A 24,157-nucleotide genomic window follows, 5' to 3' on the forward strand; every position below is an offset into this window, starting at 1 on the left:
AATGTCTTCATGATGGCAAAGGGAGCCATTTCATGGCAAAGTACCAAACAAAGGAGTATAGCTTTATCAACAGCTGAGGCTGAATATATGAGCCTATCCGAAGCTGCCAAAGAAGCCATATTCCTTCAAAGGTTCCTTACAGAAATTATGGGAAAAGAGGAGTCGCCCATAACAATACATACGGACAGCCAATCCGCTATGGCAATTGCACAAAACCCAGTGCAACATCAGCAGACTAAGCATGTTGATGTTCGCTACCATTTTATTAGAGAAGCAATCGAAAATGGTGCAATTTCGCTGGCGTACTTAGAAACAAAGCGAATGGTTGCTGATGTCTTGACAAAAGCCGTTGTTAGAGAGAAGCATGATTTTTGTCGTAGAGAGATGGGTGTGTGTTAAAGGTTGTTCGTTAGTTAGAGTGAAAGGAACCAGGAGAGTTTGGATGAGGATAGGATGTCTGAGGGAAAACAATTGAGGAGGAGTGTTAGAGCAAAGAGGCCTAGGCAATTGTTGACAGACTGGCTGGTTTGAATCTTGAAGGATGTTTGAATAGAATGTTATGACGGTTCTCTGTTCGAGAAAATAATATTGTCAGCGGAGGCTGTTTTTATTGTAATTGTATTATTTTATTGTGTTGTATTTGATATTAAAGTATTTCGTTATACACAGTGTTTTCAGTGATTAGTTTAGTGTGAGAGGAGAAGTTCTCACAATTATCCATACAAAAAAAAGGTGGGGAACAAATAAAATGTGAGGCTCTGACAAGGACAAACAATAATGGCTCTTTCGCTGCTACTCCTACTGCACCTCTAGCACATCTTGCATCCGCGACTTAGACCGCGACTCGAGTCGACATTCCCGCGGCTGTCAAATCTGTCGATTTCCGTAGCACAACTTGTACCCGCGACTGCAACAGCCGCGTAGAGAACTCAAAGTCGCGGCGCGACTCATCAGTGTTCCCCGATAGAATCAAAGTCTAAACATAAATGCTATTTACATGTGACAACACTGAATCGGAAACAGGGTTGCGCTATTTCATTCGTTCTTTGGTGGTAAAAAATCTAGTTTATTGTCGATGGTTAAGTTTTTCCTGTCAAAGTCAAGGAACTTTCAAATTTTGTCAACATTTAATTACGAGAAAAAATATGAAAAAAATGTAAGTAATAGAGCCTTATATACTAAATTTTGATAATATTCCTTAAAATATATATAGTTTATTAATTTCTGTTTAATAAACCTTTTAAATAAAATATTTTTGTAAATAACTATAATTAATGGAATTGCTATTATTGGTTTGGTTCTCATATTCCTGTTGTAAATTGTGTTTTTTTTTTTTTCAGAATAAGTCCAGCATTATCCTAGACACGATTGATATCCCAGCACCCAAAGGAAAATATTGTTAACAGGAACGTGCCAACGGGCCCCGAAGTGGAGAGTCAGGAAAAGAAACACACTAGGCAAGCTTTTAGGTTTCAAACGCGGAGCTGTCCCCGTTTCTAAAGTCACTAAGATGTGAGAAGCGCTTTAGCTTTAAGAACACCACCGAGGAAGTGAACTCTTATAATAACCATAATGATTATGGCGTACCTATCTATAGTTCGTTTTTTTAGCATTAGAAATAATTAAACAATCTTGATGTGTCTTTTAATTGAAAAACACATTTTAAAAATAAGTTACGGCAAATATGTAACAATTATGAATCTAATACGATCATTTATATTTTTCTGCTTTCATAAGCAAATATTGTGCCAATAATGGATGGCATTTGTGTGTATGTGTACTGTGTAACTGTTTATGATTTGACAAATTGATATGAAAAGCTTATTTCATAGTCCTCGATGAAGTCAAGACCATATTTTATTTTTTTGTTTACAAACCAATTTTCTTTCCAGGGTGATATTTAATTGTCCTACGCCGCATGTCGAAGAAAAAGGAAGATAGAAAATTCTTTTCAAGGGTAATAAAGAAGATTCTTACAATTTCTCTATTGTGGTTCTAGATGTTAATAATATATTAGGTTTAATAATAAGAAGTCGAATATTGCAAGAATATATAAGGCAAAGCAATATATTATTAATTTAAATATTGTTTTTTTTTCACTCCTGTATTTTTTACCTGAAATGAAACAAAAATAAAGTAGGTAGGTACCTACAACTCCTAGAAGCCATGATTAGCTCCCCAAGGCCCACTTCATACTTAATGCTGACAGCAACGTATCATAGCATGATCGTATCAGACCCTGTCAAACATGAAGTGAAACATCTAGAACGCGGGTATGATCTAGAGGAGTTTCAATATGGTAGAGTAGACCATATGATAACCGTACCTATGCTACGCAGACTATGACTGACATGAGCGTAACGACTCCTTCAAAATATTGTTGGTCGGGTCGGTCCAGTCACGTCACGGTATGGTGTTGGCAGGGGACGGAATGGTTTAGTGGGTGGGTGGGTGGATAATATTTCATACAAAGCATGATTTTGAGCCGGACATGATCCTGTTACAGCCACGTATTACATCATTCTGTTACAGTACGATGCAGCGGGCACAGGCCACATGTAGGTATGTTTTGTTGAAGTCGAGGAAGGTTCCAAACGGTACCTAAATAGTAAGAGATTGTTGAAATTAGACATCTAACCGTGATCCTAAATACTACTACTAAGGCTTACTTAATAATAATAAGTTAACTACTTACTACTAAATTACTTAATAAGTTGGATAGTTTGTTTTGAACATTTGTACCTACCCACCTCATCGGCTTCGTTTATGTACAAGCAAGCGGGCTCCGTTGTTAGTTGTTAGGTTGATGAAAGTTTTGTGTAAGGAAGTCTTAGGATTATACTTTTACAAACTTACGAACCTGAATTGAAATTTAAAAAATCCTACATATGTACCTATTTACTTAATTTAATACCTACAAGCTAGCTGTTTGAAATTAAAGTTGTAAACATGATGGGTGTGTTGTGGTACTTGTTGGTATCACCGTGCATAATCGATATAAGAGTGCGTAAAGCGCATTTAGTGATTGTTCCATACTTCCTTATCCCTTAGGGCAATAAGTAATTATACAAATTATATTATTACATAATATATGAAACTTGTTTTTAAGTTATAATCAGGGATGTTACGGAGCTCCGGTTCCGTTTCCGTTAAGGCGGAACTTCCGTTTGGTATTACACATCCGTTTCTGTTCCGGTTCCGTTATGTTTAAAACGGAAGTTATAACGGATGTCAATGCTTCGCGCGGCGGCAGCGTACATTTTATTCGTGTTATTAAAATTAAAATCGTAATGTGTTCTGTTGTGTACTGACTACTGACTGTGTGTAGTGTGTGTGGTGAATGTTAGTGTGTAAAAAAACGCACAATGAAGCCGAAATCAAGTTCGATTTAGAACTATTTTGATGAAGTTAGTGGGGACACGGCTAAGTGTAAACTTTGTCTGAAGGTTTATTGATCTAGAAAGGGGAAAACGACTACATCGTTAAAAAGTCAGGCTTCGATTCTGGTTCTAGTTCCGTTTTCGTTTCCGATACCGTTTTCGGTTCCGTTTCCGTTTTCGGTTCCGTTAAACTAAATTGAAAACATCTGTTTCCGTTTTCGGTTCCGATAAAACCACATCCGTTACATCCCTGGTTATAATTATCATGAGTTCAGTTAAAAAAGTACAAGCAAACCACCCGCGAGAGCGAGTCGCGTTATAAAGTCGCGTAGACTTCGACTCGCGGATTGACATAAAGCCGAGAGAATATTTTGTCTCAAAATAGGCAGTTGTGCTACGGATTTTAGAAGTCGCGATCGTTGTCATTTTCTGACAGTGACACCTGTGGCCTATTTTATAAAGCTACAAGTTACAATTTACAAGCGGAAGTCTCTTTCTAACCCTATGTGTTAGAACGAGACTTCCGCTTGTAAATTGTAACTTGTAGCTTTATAAAATAGGCCACTGATCGCGAGTTTGTCGCGGCTCTCGCGCGTGAGTTGTGCTGCCAACACGCGACAAGCCGCCAAGTCGCGCCGATCTGTCTCTTCTCGCGCCTGTCGCGGCCAGTTGTGCTAGAGGTGCTGAAAGATACATAAGACTATCCCGTTCTGTCAGTTACCCCCACCACTCATGCCAGATCCAGTTATATCCTAGATTCATGGGTGCGACGCATAAAGGTCGCGGTGCGGTGCGATAGTCAGCGGGCCTACCGCGAACCACGTTCGACGTGTTGCCTCTCTGTCGCACTTGTAAATTCATACGTAAGTGTGACAAGGAGGCAACACGTCGAACGTGGTTCGCGGTAGGCCCTCTGTTACCACTATTACTTCCAATTTCAACTTGTCTACTATATTGGTTTTGGAACGTAACGTTAGTCTATTCAAGATATACAATTTACTGCTCCTATACACAAACATTTGTAGCTAAATAAGTGCACTGGAAAGTCTCCTTTGTCCATTGCTAGAGATTTAAAAACAAAACTTTGACATTATTCGTAGTATGACGTTATTCGATTTCGATTCAATACGTGATACTTACGCGAGATTATAGAAAATTTTCTGAAAAATATTAATATTGTGTTTTTATTTATTGCCTTGGCCATATGAAGAAAATTACCAATTATTAATACAGGTTAGTTGGCTCTTCCATATTTCATTCGCCTATCGCTTATTTGATTTGTTTCACTTTTATTATGATGCGTGCGCTTAATTGGTAATCAGCAGAAAGCTATAACTACACGAATAATGCGTTACAAAAAAATACTAAAGTTAATTTGGTTTGTTCTATTTTATAGATTTAAATTACCATTAGTTCTGTTAGTAGCATAATTAAGACATATGTCGTGTAACTAATAGACCTTCAAACGTTCCTTAGGTAGCTTTCATAATATAAACATATTGTGCCATTGGTTTTGGTACTATCGACGTTGTTGCACAACAACAGCCAGTTTATCGTATGATAACATTTTACTTTGTCATGATAAAAGAAATTGCTTTAGATTTGAAAATAGCTTATTCTTAATAATTTCTATTGAATATAGTATTAATGTTACTCTCTATAATGTATAAAGTACCATCGAGCAACACCGGCTTCCGACACGTCGGAAGGGAGGAGCCCAAGCGATGTCTTACTGTACAAATCGTTATGCCGTTTTTTGCAGGGGAAAATGTGCACACAGTCTCACTTCTCACTCACTACATACAAAATCAAATCTGTAATGACGACACAAATATGTACACCCGACTAATAGAAGTGTTGTGTTAGATTTAAGGCCTGTGCACACCGGCTTGCGTGTGCATGACGTGCACGTGCGCGTGCGGTAAAATGTTGGAGCCGCACACGCACACGTCACGCAAGCGGTGTGCCGTCTCTCATAAGGATCTGTATACTACAACGCCGCACGCGCACGTGCATTTCACGCACACGCAGCCAGTGTGCACAGGCCTTTAAGCAATACTGGAAGTGTCCTGAATAAATTTATTTTCTTCTTCTTCATAAATGGGAAGTCCCTATGACAATTCAGAAATGCCACAAAAATTCTGGTCTCTGGTCATCATTCTATTATGAAATGAAAAATGAAAATGAAAAATGTTTATTTGTTAACAAAGAGGGTACAGTTGTAAAGGTTGAAGTCTTCTAATAAGTATCAAATACTTGTGACAGAAGACCCCGCTCTTCCATAATATCTAGGGCTTAGAACTTAATTAACAAATATAGGTAGTATACAATATTGTTATCTAAGAAAAAAATAATATAATTAACTTAATATTGGGAATATTAACCAACTATTACTACTACAATTATAAATTAATAAATATTTATTTACTGTCTCCTTTTTATCATAAAATATTGTGCAGGTAAAAAATGTTGAGGTTTCGGCCAAAGTTGGGAAGTGAGCGCAACAGTGAGTGGCGCTGCTGTTTCTGTCTCCATGTCCGCACAGGAACCATTCTACTTGGAACATGGCACTTGGTAAGTTTTAATATGTATGTCGGCAGCCAATACTATATCCGCCAGGTCATGTAATTCCTAGGTATATCATGAAACATGAAAATCATTGCCTTGTTCCCTGAGTTAATGGAGCCCTACTACATGGGGCTCCTTTTTCTGGACAGTTTGCACTTCAGGCATCTAGTGAGCCTATCCTACCTATCTATTGGTTTAATTTGACTACCATAGAAATATTACACAGGAACTTTACTTATATTAAAACACCATAAACAACAATGGGGTAGCAATGGGGTGTACTGTAAGCAGCCCTACTTTCCACTTGAGAGTAACTTAATATATGTACATAAAGCCATTAATAATCCCCAAAACCCACTATGATATTTTTCCTTATTCTTGCAATCTGGCTGTTAATTGGTGGGTCATGAACTATATTTTCAAACTGGACAAAACTCCTTTTCACCATCACCATCCCAGTATTGTCATAGCTTGCTATAGAAGCCTGTAGTCCCCTCGGCAACATGATCCCAAATATTGCACATGTTTTTTACGAAAAATCAACTGCCATCTTACCTTCTCACCCTTCGGGCTACTAAGCCGATTCCCTCAAAAGTTTGTGCCACCCCAAAATGCGTGCAATAATGGCATTCAACATGGATACCATGTAATCAACATTTTGTTCAGATGCTGCACCTAGTGGCGCTGGGTTTCTTGGCGGCCGTGGTGCGCGACCCCCGGCTGCTGGACGAGCTCGAGAGTGACTCCAACCCCATGCCCACGCCGCTGTCCAATGTCGACAACAGCCCCGGCACCTACATGCAGACCAGGGATCAGAACCGTAGCATTATTTACCGTAAGTGTGGTTTCTAACATTTCATGTAACAAATTATTTTTTACTGTGTCTTTCCTTGCTCTCATCTTAGCGTTTATACCGGGTGCATCCTTAACTACTGCATCGGAGCCCAGGGCAAAAATTGGAAAGTGGATTACGTCTTTTTCTCCTCCACTCATTTGTACCACCATTTTATTATTAATATTTCTGCATTACCCAATTTCTGTTTATCATTGTCACTGGTGTAGGTATATTTTGTTAGAACAGCTGTATGTCTCGTTGCGTATCTTATACATTCATTAAATTCAATAATATCAACGCTCATAACGCTCATTGTTTGTACTCAAGAAACCAGATGAAATGTTATGCGTAAAAACGACTGTTGTATGAATGTAAAATGAAAAAGTAAACCTTAAAAAGTATTTTAAGTATCATATGCGTACTTTTACTAAATTATAATTTGAACTGAATTATTTAATTGGCTCTCCTAATTATATAACTTTACAGTTTATGGTAAGCAGCATTATATGTATATTTTTCTGATAATTTAGTTTCCAACGTATTCCAAAATAATTATGTTGAAGGACACCCGTTTAGTAGATGTTTCCTCACAGACGGAAAAAACTACACAAATTATAAAAATTCGCCAATATAATTATTATGGTGCATGTCTATATCTATATCATGAAACTGTGATATGGTTTATTGTCTTTGCAGCAGTCAATAAGCAATTGATAAGATTGTAATTTGGTCTCTGAATATTATGGTCATTTCGTAATATTTTTACGTACCTAACACATATTTTATGACCTTTTTATTGAATGGGTCATAAAATATGTGTTGTGCTTTTTGACTAAAACATTAATTGAACTTGTTGTGCTTTCGTGTGTGCGGCTCTGGTTGAACTAGTTATTATGCACTAGAATTTACTGGAGGATATAGATATCGGTGAACTGGTTACAATGGACACGGTTATCGTTTAACCAGTTAGGTACTTGTGCATTACATAATGTGATACTTTATGGTCAAATTTGATTATATGTTACTAAAAAAATATTTTTTTCTTTTGGTTTTCCTAAACCAACACTTTTCCTACATTTCTTTTGATATAGAATTAAACCAAGAAAAGTCTGCAGAGATTTTGACAGCACCAGGGCTCGTAACCGGTATTGAAATACCTGTTAATATCGTTCCCAAACCGTTATATTATTTCGTTCATTAAAAAACCGGTTAATTGATGGAACGCGAACTAAAAAATTACGTTCTCACTCCTAACCTAATTACTACGGTAAGAAGAGGGAACTGAATGTTATGGCTCGCAGGGAACGATATAATACCGGTTACTCTTGGCTTTTGGAGACTCTCGGTTAAATTCGTTGTCATACGTGAAAGAGAATACTTACTCGTTCTATCTCGCTTCGATATTTTCAATTTAACCGGTTAATTTCGTTCCACAAAAACGGAAGGCGAACGAATTTGGCATAAATCAGTATTTCAATAGAACAGTTCCTTAACCGGTAACCGCAATCGGAAACGAAACCATTTTCGTTCATGGGTGAATGAACGGAACCGGTTTGAAAAATAAAACGGTTTCCGAGCCCTGGACAGCACAGCACACGCTTCTATGAAATGATGACGTATAAATAACAATGGCACTGCGTGTGCTGTCAAAATCTCTGCAGACTTTTCTTGGTGTAACTCTAATACGCATATGAACCAAGAAATGTTTATAAATAATGTACTTATAATAAATATAAATATTAGGGGACATCTTACACTGATCGACCTAGCCAGCAAAAGCAAAGCTTGTGCTATGGGTACCTATAGTATTATGTAATGTATGTGAACATAACACAACTGGTTAAGTTCGTTGTTTAACCAGTTACTTGTTCAATAGATGATCTGGATGTCGGTGCACTGGTTACAGTGATCACGCTCGCCATCACGCTCATGCTGATCTACGGCGCGTCGCGCGGCAAGCCGGCCCACCTGCTGCCTTTCTTCTGCCTGCAGATATTCGACTTCGCCATCACTGTGTAAGTCACTTGTTCACTGGATCTGGATGTCGGCGCACTGGTTATATTGTGCACTCGCTCCGTCTTAGCTATCAATGAGTATGTCATGTTTTCATGCTTAAATAGTGGCAGATGAGAGCTATCTGGTAGAAAGCAGTCATCGGTCAGCATAGTCAATATCCAGAGGTATCATATGCGCATTCCGAAGGCAATTAGATTTAAAGACATCAACAGCCATCCTCAGCATCCTTCGGCGTCAACAGGCCATTCATAATACAAAAAAAACGGCCCTAACAACAGGAAATCAGCGTTCATCCTCGGTAGATATCTAATTATATTTTAACATTTTTATTCCAATTAAATACAAATGGATTTTAAACTTGTGTACATGTTTAAAGAAATGGTAAAAATAACTGCTGTGAAGAATTTTTGTTAAGGTGGTTCGCCTAGGTTACTCAAAACTTAACTCTCGCTAGATGGCACCACTTTTGCAAAATTTCAGGTTTTATTTTTTTGTGAAATGGTCATGGTATTTGTATACTTAAAAGTATGTTTCGCGCACTCTTTAAATAAATATTGAACTATTAAAATAAACATTGAATACTTCATTGTGCAAAAACCACCTTTTTAATTCGACGGAGTGTTGCTGTCACGCTTTTTCCTACTATTACTCACACATGCAAACAGTGTTTCCGTGATCCTTGTAGTAGACAATTTCACACAACGTAAGTATGTTGCAATAGCGTAACGGTATGTTCGTGGAAATACGTGCAAGAGGATTGGGGTTCAAGACTGGTGCGAGTAGGTAATTTTTTTTTGTTTATTTTAGTCTTTTTGTGTTATCTTACCTTTAAACGAGCAATTATTATATATATATTTTTATTTATATATTTGGATGATATCAGAAACGGCTCTAACGATTTCAATGAAATTTGCTATAAGGGGTTGGATCTCTTAGCTAGGTCTGATCTGTGAGAAAACGCGCATTTTTGAGTTTTTATATGTTTTCTAAGCTTTGGTCGGTCTCCCAGATATTCAATCTCTTCTTCCTCGCGTGGGGTCCGCTTGGCATCTAATCCCAGAATTGGCATGGGCACTAGTTTTTACGAAAGCGACTGCCCTGACCTTCCAACCCAGAGAGTTAACTTATTGGGATTAGTCCAGTTTCCTCACATTGTTTTCTTTCACCGAAAAATAGGTATCGGTATATAAATAGGTTTCGGTAAATAGGTATCAAATGATATTTCGTACCAAATATCATTGGTACGAGCTGGGGTTAGAACCCGCGACCTCCGGATTGCAAGTCGCACGCGCTTTCCGCTAGGCCACCACCGCTCCCTCAGATATTCAGTATTAGTTGGTATTAGGGTATGTGCGGAAAGAGAAGAGTCGTAGAATGTATGGGCTCCCCTACATTTCAAGACTCTTCTCTTTCCGCACAGACTCTATCAATAAATTACTTTATCAACGTTTTCAAAAAAAATATTCAATACCTGATTTTCACAGCTTTTAGGGTTCCGTACCCAAAGGGTAAAACGGGACCCTATTACTAAGACTCCGCTGTCCGTCCGTCCGTCCGTCTGTATGTCACCAGGCTGTATCTCACGAACCGTGATAGCTAGACAGTTGAAATTTTCACAGATGATGTATTTATGTTGCCGCTATAACAACAAATACTAAAAACAGAATAAAATAAAGATTTAAGTGGGGCTCCCATACAACAAACGTGATTTTTGACCGAAGTTAAGCAACGTCGGGCGGGGTCAGTACTTGGATGGGTGACCCTTTTTTATAGATAATGGTACGGAACCCTTCGTTTGCGAGTCCGACTCGCACTTGGCCGGTTTTACCTAAAATAAAATGAAAACATTTATTTAAGTATTTTTTTTATTTTGAATTCAAGTACAAGTACATTTTTTTCATATTTGTTATCCGTAGTAGTCCCTGTACCTGAAAGAAATATAATATCATGAATCATGATAGGAAAAAATCTCTGATGTAATAGGAAGAAAGATGATGCAACAATATGGATTCTAATAATGTTATAATCGAGTTATAATTTACTTACCTGGTAGTAACTGTAATTGTGTTCTTCATTCATGGACAAAAAATACATTATTTTCAACCACAGGAAATATTATACATTTCTTTTTTATTGCAGTGAGGATGTCCTGATTGTAAAAATCAAAGAGATTAGGTAGAGTACAATTTCTAATTATCTTTGTAAAAAATAAACAAATACGCGTAGTCATTCGCTTTTTGAAAATAAGAAAAATTAAATAAACATATAAAAAAAAACAATACGAAATTTAGGTGTAAAAAAATTACAAAAAGTTATATCCCAGCATACAATGCTGGGGATCGAGCCGGGAACTTTCCGATTGAAAGCAAACAAGCGACTGTTTGCAAAACACGCCATGATAGTTCTTAGCTAAGCTGACGAATTTCGGGTACTTATTCTCGCTTCAGTCAATTAAGTACCTGTCAACAAAATTGCACTAAACATGACGGCACTCCAAATTCGCGCCGTGGTCAGCCCGGCAACGTCGGAAATAGTATGGCAACGTCGCAAATGTATCTGTACACGACATTTGTGACACACACATACGTAAAATTGATGAAAATTTAACTATGATTATTGCATGATTTCTGTATGAAACATTGTTTTCCTATTAATTTCGCGCAAACGAATATTCGAAAGTAGATAAATGCGGAAATATTTATGTACTAATAGTGTGTAGTGACTTAATGCAATGCGATTGAATTTTGTATGAAAATCGAACCACCTTAATATTACTGTTCGACATTTACCTGTCAGGGCAAACAGGAAATTGTGATTATTAATTGTTTAGAATTATAGCTAAATTACGACTCGAAGTCGTAATGTAGTCGCATTATAGCATGGTTGTTAATTACTTATTTAACGACAAATACAAACGATCAATTGAAATGGTAGATATATTACAGTGGATTGGTAGGTATATTACAATCCCTGTATAAATATGTAATTTTCGTTATATCTACTAGCTACAAGTATAGTCGGCCTAATATCATTTGATTTTTTTTCTTCACTTCACCGGCCCAAGCCGAAAATTTCACTGAATATAATTATATTAGCTCCACTTTAAGTAGGTACCTAACTATTTTTGCGAAATCGGCATTTTCATTTAGTAGGCTGATTAGTAGCAGTACCATACTGTTGAAGTAGTACTAGGTGTTCCCATATTTTTGAGCACCAAAAGACTAGTAAAGATTTGAACCCTATTGTATTTCTTCGAGAACATACTCAGTCTTCATATTTTGCTCCTTCGTCTAAATATAAATGACCGTGGTGATCCGATTGTTTACCCTTAATTGCTGCTATTGCGTTGTGTAATTACTGACACGTACTTTGTACCTACCAATACGCTTGCACATAAATTTAAGTAAACTGGTGCAGTCAAGATCATAAACGTGTATAGTTCTGGCAGCTGCCCGACCAACAACGATAAAGCGGTAGCGATAGACTATTTTCTCGTGCAAGAAACGTACGTGTAAATGTAGCTTCTGCGTGAAGATATAGAGTTCAACCAGTGAGTCGTGTCACAAAAAAACGCGGGAATTTCAGTATAAACCGCACCTGGCAATAAAATTACTATGGAATTAAATGACAGCTTGAAACTGACAGCTTATTTGATAGGAAAAAAAGTTGCCATATAAAGAATTTTAACGCATTCACTGCCAGGGGGCGTGGCCTAGGAACAAACTTATATGACGCTGAACGCACATGTGCGTTGGGGGCAGTGAATGTGTTAAAAATAGCTTGTGACACGACTCGCTGGTCAGACTCTAGATACACATCTTATTAAATTGTACAACGGGATTTAATCGCGTATTTAAGTTTGACCCTCCGATTAAGTCCCGTTGTACAATTTGATAATGTGTAAAAATCGTGAAAATTAAATCAGTGAGATACACATCTTACCTAATCGTTTGTTGCCGACTGTTTACACTTGCGTACTTTTACTAAGAGAAAACAATCGCCGGCGAAGAAAAAATACGATCATCTCCATTCAATTCACACTGATCGGGCATCTACCTACCAATAGTACCTACCTACTCATATAAACTCGCAAGATCCTACCAGATCATAATCATAGTACCGTAAAAGTATCAAACTTTGCCCTTTAACATAACTTTGCCCACCGCGTCACAGTTCAGTAAAAGCGAAATAGCTTAAAAGTAGTTACAAATACACTTTCTGAAGAAAGTGAAGAAAGCGTACCTATCGGTAACTACTTTTAAGTTATTTCGCTTTTACTGAACTGTGACGCGGTGGGCAAAGTTATGTTAAAGGGCAAAGTTTTATACTTTTACGGTATGTCTTTCGACTACGACTATATTCTACAAAGAACAATCCTTTAACAACGTTTAACCATGAACATGGAAAAAGGCATTGACTCCACACTTGTATGGCTTTGCGCGATAGGTATTTAATCTGCGATAAATATTTTCCCACTGCAACAACCTTCACCTTGCAATAAAAAGGAAATAGCTTATTAGGTAAACTACTTCATGACATGAAGCCTGATGACCTCTCAAAAGATGTCGCATTATGAAGCGTGCGTAACTATATACAACGACTTATGCTCACCAGTATACCTAATGTTTCCGATGCAAACTAAGTTCGTTACGTATGTACCTTCTGAATAGGGTTCAAAACCACAAAGCAGACAAGAAATTATTAAGAGCATTACCTACTTATTTAATTTTTACCAGGTATCACATAACGCTAAAGACACGATTCATTTTCTTAACGCACTAAGCGCCACTTCCACCCACTAACCCGGAGTTAACCGCTTAAACCGTTAACCCAGTGTCAAATTGTACTGGTAACCATGGTAACTCTAGGTTTAAACGGTTAACCCCGGGTTAAATATGCAAGTGGCCCTAAGAGACTACTACGCCCTATGGCAAAACTGATTTTGAAGGAACAAAAATTACCCTACGTAGGTACATTTTTTGCGGGATAGTGGATTGCTTTGACTTGGAAGTGGAATATTCAAAAAAGTGACTGCAAGTAAAACATATGCACTTCATCGTTTAGGAGGTAATCTATGTGAAAAACGTACGTAGAGTGGCAAGGTCACCACGACATGCTAGATCGTTTTTTTTTTTCGTCGAATACACTAGAACTTCGCGTGAGCCATTATGATAACAATGTTACGTGCATTTTAGATTTCACGCTTTTTCTATAAATTCATAATAATCACCCGAACATTTTCTCCGCCGCTTGAGAAGATTAAGCTTTTATAATATTAATCAAGTTTCTCAATTCCACTGCAGTTTAATGTTTAAAGTTAATAAGCTAAGCTGATACCTAATTTGTGATAGTTTTGCAGCAGTCATGAAATTAAATTTACAGTAGGTACGAATATTAGTGCGTAACACAGGTAAAAAACCGGGCAAGTGCGAGTCAGACTCGCGCACGAAGGGTTCCGTACCATAATGAAAAAAAAAACGGAAAAAAATGCAAAAAAAAAAACGGTCACCCATCCAAGTACTGACCACCCCGACGTTGCTTAACTTTGGTCAAAAATCACGTTTGTTGTATGGGAGCCCCATTTAAATCTTTATTTTATTCTGTTTTTAGTATTTGTTGTTATAGCGGCAATAGAAATACATCATCTGTGAAAATTTCAACTGTCTAGCTAACTAGCTATCACGGTTCGTGAGATACAGCCTGGTGACAGACAGATGGACGGACGGACGGACAGCGAAGTCTTAGTAATAGGGTCCCGTTTTACCTTTTGGGTACGGAACCCTAAAAAGGAAGACTCATAGTAGAATGGGTTTTACATAATTTTATTTGGAAAAGACGAATCGGAGTTGCAATCGGTCACTGGCCACACTAACGTAGGGTAGACCGAGGCGAATCGGGTCATTTTTTGTTTGACGGTCAATAAATACAATTTTTAAAGTGATACTGTTTTTATTAATATTCCGTTGGATAAATTATTTATTAATGAATAGAATCCAAGGTTCAGACATAAAATCAAACTTAAATATGATTTATGAAAAATAAAATACAACACCTCTTAAAAACTCCGATTCGCCCCATTTTAAGGGGTATAACGGATCAAAAAAACTCTGGCATAAAATCTAAATTAATAATGGTTAACAATGTTAATCATATGATTAAGAATCACAAAGGTCAAATAATTGAGATCAACTATCATTGGTATCTTTAATGTTGCATTTGAGCATTATTTTTATTCCTCCTTTCTAGTTCAATTTTATATCACGCCACCTACAGAAAGCGCAACATAATATCACTCCTATATGCTACTATATATATTAACAATAAATCCAAAACATGCTAATGGCCATTTAGCAACAAAATGGAATAACTTAAATGAAAATAAACAAAAACTGTAAACTTTTGCAAACCAAAACATGAAAAATCACACATATCCGATTCACCCCATATGAGAAAATTAGTTGTTGGTAACAAAAGACTCTACGTAGGGACAGCGGTTTCGTTAAAACCTTATTAGCAGCTGTAGTCATATTTTCTCCCGACCATTCCCCCTGATATCTCTTCTTTTTATACGTACGCACCATCTAAAACATGCGAACATAAAATAAGCCAAAAAAAACGTCCAAAAACCTTGTTTTATAATGTGATCCTAATCGCCCCCAATCAGATGATCCGAACCCCATATCATATGTTTGAATTATTTTCGCGTAACGGAAATATACCTTTAAATACAATAAAAACAAAATCAAATCAGGAAACACTATGCGCCATTAACAATAAGTAACAACAATTACAAACCTTTAGCCTTTTGCGTTTACATTTATCACGGACTGTATTTGCACATTTTTTACATCGGCGGTAAAATCACAATACACCTGTACGAGCGACTCATCGGGAAGTGTCACCGTGACCGACGTGTGAGTCTTTTCCAATGGCAGTAACTGTGGCGACATGCGTTAGGAACAGAGCGAACGCGGGACGCTGATTGACTGGCTGTAACTAACCGCGATCTTTAAAATTTTACAGAAATGCTTATTTTGATCCGATTTCCCCAGTGATCCGAATCGCCTCGGTCTACCCTAACTAGTTTTAGAGTGCAAATACAAATATATTTACTTTGAAGTCGGTTGTTATGCATTTTTTATGTAGCAGTTATATGTACATATAGTACTTATATACCTAAAGTCAATACAGTGAGTATGTACATTACATCCAATACCGTAATGCAAAACAAATAGCAGGATAATATTAGGTATAGGGTTATTGAACGGTAGTGCATGGTGGTCATATAATGCGACTGATTTAGATTCAGCCTGACGTATGGGGAAAACGAAACACTGAGCTATAATTATATTTGAAATAAATAATTGCAACGATTTGCAATTTAATATTAAATACCGTTCGAGTTCTTCTCATTAATTATGTGTCATCATCATTATCTTGTCCTTGTCCCATTCACTTGGGGTCGGCGCAGCATGTCTTTCTCTTCCACACCTCTCTGTCGCCCGTCATTTCATCATTCACTTGCGTTCGTTTCATATCATCTCTCACACAGTCCATCCACATTCATTCGTAATACCTTTCTCGTCACATGACTTTCATCCCTCCGTATCACATGTCCGTACCACGCTAGGCGATTTGCCCTTACTTTTTCTGTTATGGGTGCAACCTTCAGGCTTCCTCTTATATACTTTTTCCTTATCCTATCCATTCTCGTCACGCCACACATCCATCTTAACATTCTCATCTCCACTATACATGCAATCTCTTTTCATCCGTCACATTTAGGGCCCAACACTCTGATCCATACATGACGACAGATTAATTATGTGTATGATAGATAATTTATGTGATACTTCTAAAGAGCCTGCTTTATCAAGCGTTTTAAATGGACCCACATCCACACCACATCTCTTGCGTGAAATTTCACGTAACCATGCTGGAAAAGCCCTTAACAACGTGGAACGATTTGGTCGGCATCGTATACGTATACCTAGCTGTTGCAGGCGACGTCTTTCGGTTAACATAATGATGATTACCTTTATTAAATGTTTTAAGAATTAAAATTTTTGGTATGCCTGATGTGTGTTACTGTACACAGATTGACGGCGACCGGGTACCTGTACTACTTGCGCTCGATCCACCGGCTGGTCGCGGAGACGAAGCGCGTGCCGTGGCGCGAGCAGCTGCTGGCGCTGCCGGCGCCCGCGCTGGCGCTGGTGGTGCTGTCCGTGTTCCTGCTGGCCGTGCTGCTCAAGGTATACTACCCACCATCGTTGACACAGTTATGATTATAACCGTTTGGAAGCTGTATTTTTAATTTATTTAATTAAAAAAAAATGAGATTACAGTAATAGTTATAGGCACTTATCTGCCAAACTGCAGAGCAGTTTGTTGGTAGAAAACTGAATCTACCCTCCACCATACTAGTATTATAAATATAGGTATTACCTTTAACTCTCGTTTTATCTACATAATTATCATAATATATCTCATGCTATATTGAACCTTAAACTTTCACACGAGTGGTAGGTCTGTTATTGCCACACGTAAATTGTATTATATTTCAAGCTAACATTAACATTGCAATACAACTATACGATTGGATTGCAACGCGATAAAGTCCAGCATTGTTAATTGTGTTGCTGTTAGTACTACATGTTTTTATCAGCCGTTAATTATGTATTATCTGTATTACAAAAATATTAACTATTAACCATAGATGATGCTAATAGGGTAAAAGTGGGATACATGCTCCGGGGGTATAGTTGCCTTGATTGCAATTACTCTAGTTTCGCGAATTAAATAAATGTTATTTTATTTATCTTTCGACAGACTCTGCAACTACAACTAAGTTGACCGTGTTGCATATCTCTGTGCAATTGCATGGGACGGCTAGGTGCGATCAAAGTTTTTGCGGGATAAATATCCTCTTTCTCGACGGGGCATCTATCCTAAACGTAATTTACATGGATTAGGCAACTATCCCATATAGGGGATAGTTGTCCCAAAATTTAGAGGTCCGCAATAATCGCCAATACTCTGGAAGTATCAAAGATAATGTTTATTCCATTCATAAAATTGAAGATAATAAACCTAAGTACCTACCCGTTTTACAAATAAGGCATCTTGCTTTTTGTACTAAGAGATAACAAGTAATTTCAAAAAGTGGGGCATCTATCCCACTTTTAGCCTATTAATGTTTTGTTTTCATCAGGGTTACTGCATCAGCATGGTGTGGCGTTGCTACAAGTACCTGACGATGCGCGCGCACGCGCTCCACAGCCTCACCCCCTTCGTGATCTCAGGGGAGGCCCTCGCCGCCCCGCCGTACACCGCGCCGCCACCGCAGCCCGACTACTCCAGCCTGCTGCCGGACTACGAGGAGGCGGTCAAACAGACCCCGCCGCCGTCATACCGCGCCGCTACGCTCATGGCCCACGCTGACCCCGCTGTAACCACGGTTAGTTCATGTCACTGTCTCCTACCTGCCATACACCGCACCCCGTCTGAAGTCTGACTAGCCTAGTTCACAGCCTGGCTACGGACTCTACGGAGAGACTATAAAACTACAGAAAGCACTTGTCAATATAAAACCCTAATATACCCTTTGTTGTCTACATCTACCAGTAGAAAATACATTTTCTTCTACTTTAATGACGCACGGAAGATGATTTATACTCTGTCAAGCAATTTCCGTCAGTAGAAAAGAGCGGCGTTTTAAAAAAATGTAGGCGCGAAGGGTTATCGTTCCGTATAAAATTTGAGTTTCGCGCCTTTTACTACTGACAAACTTGTTTGACCGGCTATAAATGATATTTATCTTTTAAAATAAGAAATCTTAGTGACATGATCCCAATAGATAGCTACTCTTTCCTTATCGTCATGCAATCAAGTAAACAGCACGTATGTCCACAGCCGCCGACGCCACCTGGCGCAGTGCCCACGCCGGCGCCCAGCACGGCGGCGCCGCCCGCCGACACCGTGGTGATGCTGCCGCAGCACGGCACACAGGCGCGCGTTTGAATCTCACCGTAGCCGCTCTTGAGACTCGACTGGACGCTCCTACATAGATTGACTCGAACATGAACAGAATGCCCGTTTATCAGGTACCTTTTCCCCTGTTGCCGGAAATGCTCCTAATTTTTGTTTCTTCAAATGTGTTATATGTATCTGAATTATGTATATATCCAAAGACATTTTTTAATTCACAAAATCTCTTAACGGGAGGGTAGACTAGGTGAGATTTTATAACAACACTAAAATGTGAACCCATTAAAAAATGCACATAGAAAAATTCCCCATACATATTTGGAGAAACTTTAGTTCGGAATTGTATGAAATTCGAGATATTCTGTAGAATTATTGTTGACAATATTAAATAACTATTATAATTAACTATTTAGATCACTCCTATTTATTTACTAATGGAATAGAACAAGAAAAAACTACCAAAGTAGAGTCTCGAGAGCTGATTGAACACCTACAATATATTATAAAGTATTTACCAAATCGGGCTGCAAGGGAAAACAAGAGCTTGTTTTATTTCTATGACTATTGTATACCTTATGACGGGCCCATAAGGTGCAGTATTGTGTGTAAAATTTAATTAATAACTGTCTATTTTCCCTAAATGCTAATATGAGCCATCGCACACGTTTATTTTTGGTACAGCTGACGGGACACAATAGCTCTAATACAACCAAAACTAATCTATCCTACCCTCTCTCGCTGTCACTATAAAGAGTCGCGCATCAGCACTGGTTCCTTAGCGATGCTGTATCTGCCTGTACAAAAGAAAGCGTATACAATGGCTCTAAATTATGTTTTATCTTATAAGCTGACTTCATCGGTGACATGCGATAACTACACTTAAAAGTATCAAATGACTAAAAAGCACCAGGCGGCGTAGCACGGTCGCGTTTTTATCGCTAGTCACCATGCCTGTCACGTTCTAACAAGTATGTAAGTGCGAAAGGGACGCGCATAGTGTCAGGCGATAAAAATGGAACCGTGCTGCGCCCGCTAGTCACAGGCTCTAACTAACTCTCCATAAAATAATCCTAACGAAATATAAAAATGAAAATGGCTATTAAATCAATTCAAAACGCTAAAGGAAAAAAGAGAAGTAAAACTGGTTTGATGACTATAAACATGATTAAAAATATGACACAAAAAAATCGTAATAAATAGATAGAAAAACCCACTAAACTACTGATTTACTGACTTTTCATTTTCGATTCCGATGTTTTCAGTTTATAAGCGTGCTTTTCCATCCTAACTTATATATTAAACTAATATTTATAAACTATTTATAATATAAATAAAATATCTGGAATCTGGGATTGAAAGTTTTATTTTTATTGAGGATTTACAAAATGCTTATTTTATCTTATATCAAATATTTTGCTTCACGGAATGTTTAGTGATTCTCGTGTCTATTTGTGTAAACGCTTCTATTCTTTGCAACGAATAGTCATAAAATCTATATAATAATTATATGCTTACTTAACTACGCGAAAGTTCTTTATTCTCTCTTAAATCGGCAAAATAAATCCTAATGAAATAATGCAAATACTTTTTGGCCTACGCATTGTCGAAAAATATATATAACAAATGAAACTAGTGCCATTCCGTTGTGTTTTAAAATTTTATTTTTGTATTGAACCTCATTTAAATGTATATTCCCTTCACTTAGATTTCATGTCTAAATAATATAATAATAAAAACGTAGTTAAAACTTTAAAATCGAAAAAAAAAAAACTTACTTACCTACAATATTATTATAATGGTTAGAATGTTTCTGAGTCAGTGAAAGAAAGCAACGAAAGCTCTTCGAACGCATTTCTTCTATCACATTCCTCTCTTGACATATGTATTGGCGTGAAAGGACAGTAATGCTTGTCAATTACTACCTACCGCTATCGATATATAATAAGCTCGAGAATGTGGCTAATATCGAAAAACTACATTTAGGGCCAGTTGCACCAACCACAATTAACAGACTGATAAACGTCAAGCAGCAGAGAACTATGAAACTTTCCATACAATAAAATTTTGCAAACGCTAAAACGGTGACAGACGGTTTGGTGCAACTGACCCTAAGTACCTACTTTATTATCTAGTGCAAAGAAAGCGGCGCCAGAATTTGACAAATGTAAATGTTATGTCGAGTAAATTCTAATGACAGAATCAGTTGCCGGAACGTAAGACAATTTAAACGTATTTTTTAAAGTTACTCTTCTTGACTTATTATACATTGATGCCTGCGGCAAAACACCGTCCATATTCATTATCACTGTTGCAATGGGCTCCAACTGTACTAACCAAATAGAAATGTAATTTATATGTATAGGTGTGCTATGTACTATGTCGATGTTCCTATTTAGGTTCATAGACTTGGCAGCGCTCGTGTAGGTGTGGTAAAATTAATAGTAATCAACTGTAAGGGTTATTCCCAGTGGCTACTGCCATATTCGTATAGTATTTTTTTACTGACTTACTCAACCTACTGGATAGCATTTTCATTTTAACTTTATTATGAGTTAGTCACTTCTATGTTTCATTTTTGGGTTCGTAAGTTTTATCTCTGACTGCCCGTTGCACTAAAGCTAAATTACCTTTACCTATAACAATTATAACTTTATTCGTTAAGGGATTTCCGCTGGTTTTACAAGCTACAAGCTTGTTTGAAACGGCACCCTAGTAATGCCAGGTTTTAAATTGACGGGGGGTGGTAACTACTGAGAATAACCCAACTGTCTTAGTCATTACCTAAGTATTTACCAAGTCCCAGTGTCGTGCCTTATGTCGTTACAAATAGCTTGGCCACGATCTATTGTGTTATCATTTGTAAAATGTATAGTTCTATGGAGAATGTGCCGCACACGGGGCAGAGCTTCTACCAGTGGCGGATTCGCCCTAAGGCCCAGTAGGCCCGGGCCTAGGGCGGCAAATTGTGACAAAAAAATCGCTGATGATAACAAGAAATAACTTAAAATGTAGTCAATATGATGGGTGCTGCGAAAGGGGCGGCTACAGGGCCTGGGGCCTAGATCCGCCACTGACTTCTACCCTAGGTAAAGGTAAGTAAAACTACCCCGTAAACAAGTGAAGGATAACGGTAAAGGCATTAATCTATCCCACCCTCTTGAAGCATATCCTAGCAGAGTAAAGGGGAAGGGAAATGTGCCAGGCGCCGAACCTGCCCCGTGGGGGGCACTTGTCCCAGCTGACCGCACTATCCTTGCTGTAATTGTCATATAAGGAGCAGATACTGGGCAATTTTGATTGCTTTGAAACACTGGTTTGCTGAGTTACGTAGACTACCTGAGGTAAGGTATCGTAAGTAGTTTCGCAATGGCCTAAAGTGTACAAAAGAACGAAATCCTATTAAGTATTATTGTTTCCCGTGTGTACTTATTTTTATATTTTCCTAGGGCCTTCCTTCAACTATTTAAAAATATGTATTACTAACCCTATTAGATATGAATTTCAGATGAGTCGTAAGAAGTTTATTTTTGGTAATCTAAAAATAAGAATAAAATGACATGGCTTGTAAAGTATTTAGTTTGTGATGCTGATGAAGTATGTATTAACATAAACACTGTGTACCTATATTAAAACATCTAAAATGTGTAAAGTTACTAAGTAAATTGGTGTGCGATGCTATGTACTAAATTATTCACGGTATGTAACTGTTAAATATGTAAGTCTTAAATAAATACACGTAAAATGCCATTTTAGTTTTTTTATTGAATTAAAATACCTACATTGGTACTCCTTAACCAATAAGGATCTCGTATAATATCACTTGCACTTGCATTTTTCACAATGGTCAAAATCCATAATTTAACTTTTACCACACCGGCTCGTAAAGGCTCTCTTCAAAAACAGACGAGAAAATTGCACTTTATCCACGAGTGGCAAAGTAATCTGATGCAAATTTTGAGTTGTTTCTTCATGTTGGTGGGTAGAAATGACTTTTATGTGATTTCGAATGATATATATTTAACAACGTTAGTTTGAATTTGATTTGTAATGTTTTACAGTTCCTATTTTGCTCATGTTGATGGTGTGGTGAAAAACGTTGTGTTACACTTGGGAGCAAAGTTTGATTAACCCTCGCAACGCTCAAGTTTCCACTTTTCAAATCACTTGCTACGTTCGTGGTTCAATTTTGGAATCTTTTGCTTGCCCTATTATCAATATTAGTACAAGGGGTTAAATAACTTTCTCATTTGTAAAACAAATAACTTTTATGCCATATTGACTATGTAATGTGGTATATACAGGATGTCCCAAACTTATGGGACATGAAGGGGAAGTACCTTAAATATCGTAGATAGTGTATTTTGCTCAAAGAAGACTTTGTTATTTTTAAAAATTATAATTCTGCATTCATAGATTTTCTAAAAATTACTTGCTTCGTCTGGGAATCGAACCGACTTAAATGTCAAAAAAAAAATCACCCTACTTTTATGATGCCAATCGAAAGAATAGCTAAAAAATAATAACTCTGCTCAAGTAACATTGTATTTTAAAAGAAAGGGACAACGTGAAATTAATCATTTTAATCAAATTAAAAACATACATGAAACTGCCGTAGTCAATTAAGTGGGTATTTTTTTGTAAATTAATTAATTAAATGCTCAAAATGTGATCCCTCTTGTCTTACGCAAATCGCCAATCTTTTAATGAGTCCGCTGCCTGTTGATTTTCTTATCATTTTATGGTGAATTATTTCTTCTTTTGGGGATACGTGAAAGATATGCTATACAAAAAGCGATACGAGAACGTGGGCGAGTTGCAAACAGAATTGTGCCATATCACATCGAGTGTTCACCATAAAATGATAAGAAAATCAACAGGCAGCGGACTCATTTTAAAGATTGGCGATTTTCGTAAGACAAGAGGGATCACATTTTGAGCATTTAATTAATTAATTTACAAAAAAATACTCACTTAATTGACTACGGCAGTTTCATGTATGTTTTTAATTTGATTAAAATGATTAATTTCACGTTGTTCCTTTCTTTTAAAATACAATGTTACTTAAGCAGAGTTATTATTTTTTAGCTATTCTTTCGATTGGTATCATAAAAGTAGGGTTATTTTTTTTTTGACATTTAAGTCTGTTCGATTCCCAGACGAAGCAAGTAATTTTTAGACAATCTATGAATGCAGAATTACTAACTTTTAAAAATAACATTAAGTCTTCTTTGAGCAAAATACACTATCTACGATATTTAAGGTACTTCCCCTTCCTGTCCCATAAGTTTGGGACACCTGTATATATATCGTATATACCAGCGGTCGTCACAATCTTGTAGCCGCCAAGGGCCACATAGTAGTTAACGAA

At 37.4% G+C, this 24,157-nt stretch overlaps 1 protein-coding gene across 2 annotated transcripts; it reads left to right on the top strand.

Annotated features, from left to right (window-relative positions):
- Nucleotides 1-4,464: 4,464 nt before the first annotated feature.
- LOC134796109 (lysosomal-associated transmembrane protein 4A) lies at nt 4,465-22,536 on the top strand. Of its 2 annotated transcripts, none has more exons than XM_063768068.1 (7): nt 4,465-4,613; nt 5,840-5,954; nt 6,615-6,783; nt 8,660-8,798; nt 16,898-17,054; nt 18,014-18,259; nt 18,715-22,536. In XM_063768068.1, exons 2-7 carry the CDS (start codon nt 5,847-5,849, stop codon nt 18,820-18,822), a joined length of 927 nt encoding a protein of 308 aa, XP_063624138.1. In that variant the 5' UTR covers nt 4,465-4,613; nt 5,840-5,846; the 3' UTR covers nt 18,823-22,536. The 2 variants fall into 2 exon arrangements, with proteins under 2 accessions (XP_063624138.1, XP_063624139.1); XM_063768069.1 differs by having other exon boundaries at nt 8,690-8,798.
- Nucleotides 22,537-24,157: the final 1,621 nt, after the last annotated feature.

This window comes from Cydia splendana, chromosome 13, assembly GCF_910591565.1.
Source record: "Cydia splendana chromosome 13, ilCydSple1.2, whole genome shotgun sequence".
NCBI lineage: Eukaryota > Metazoa > Arthropoda > Insecta > Lepidoptera > Tortricidae > Cydia > Cydia splendana.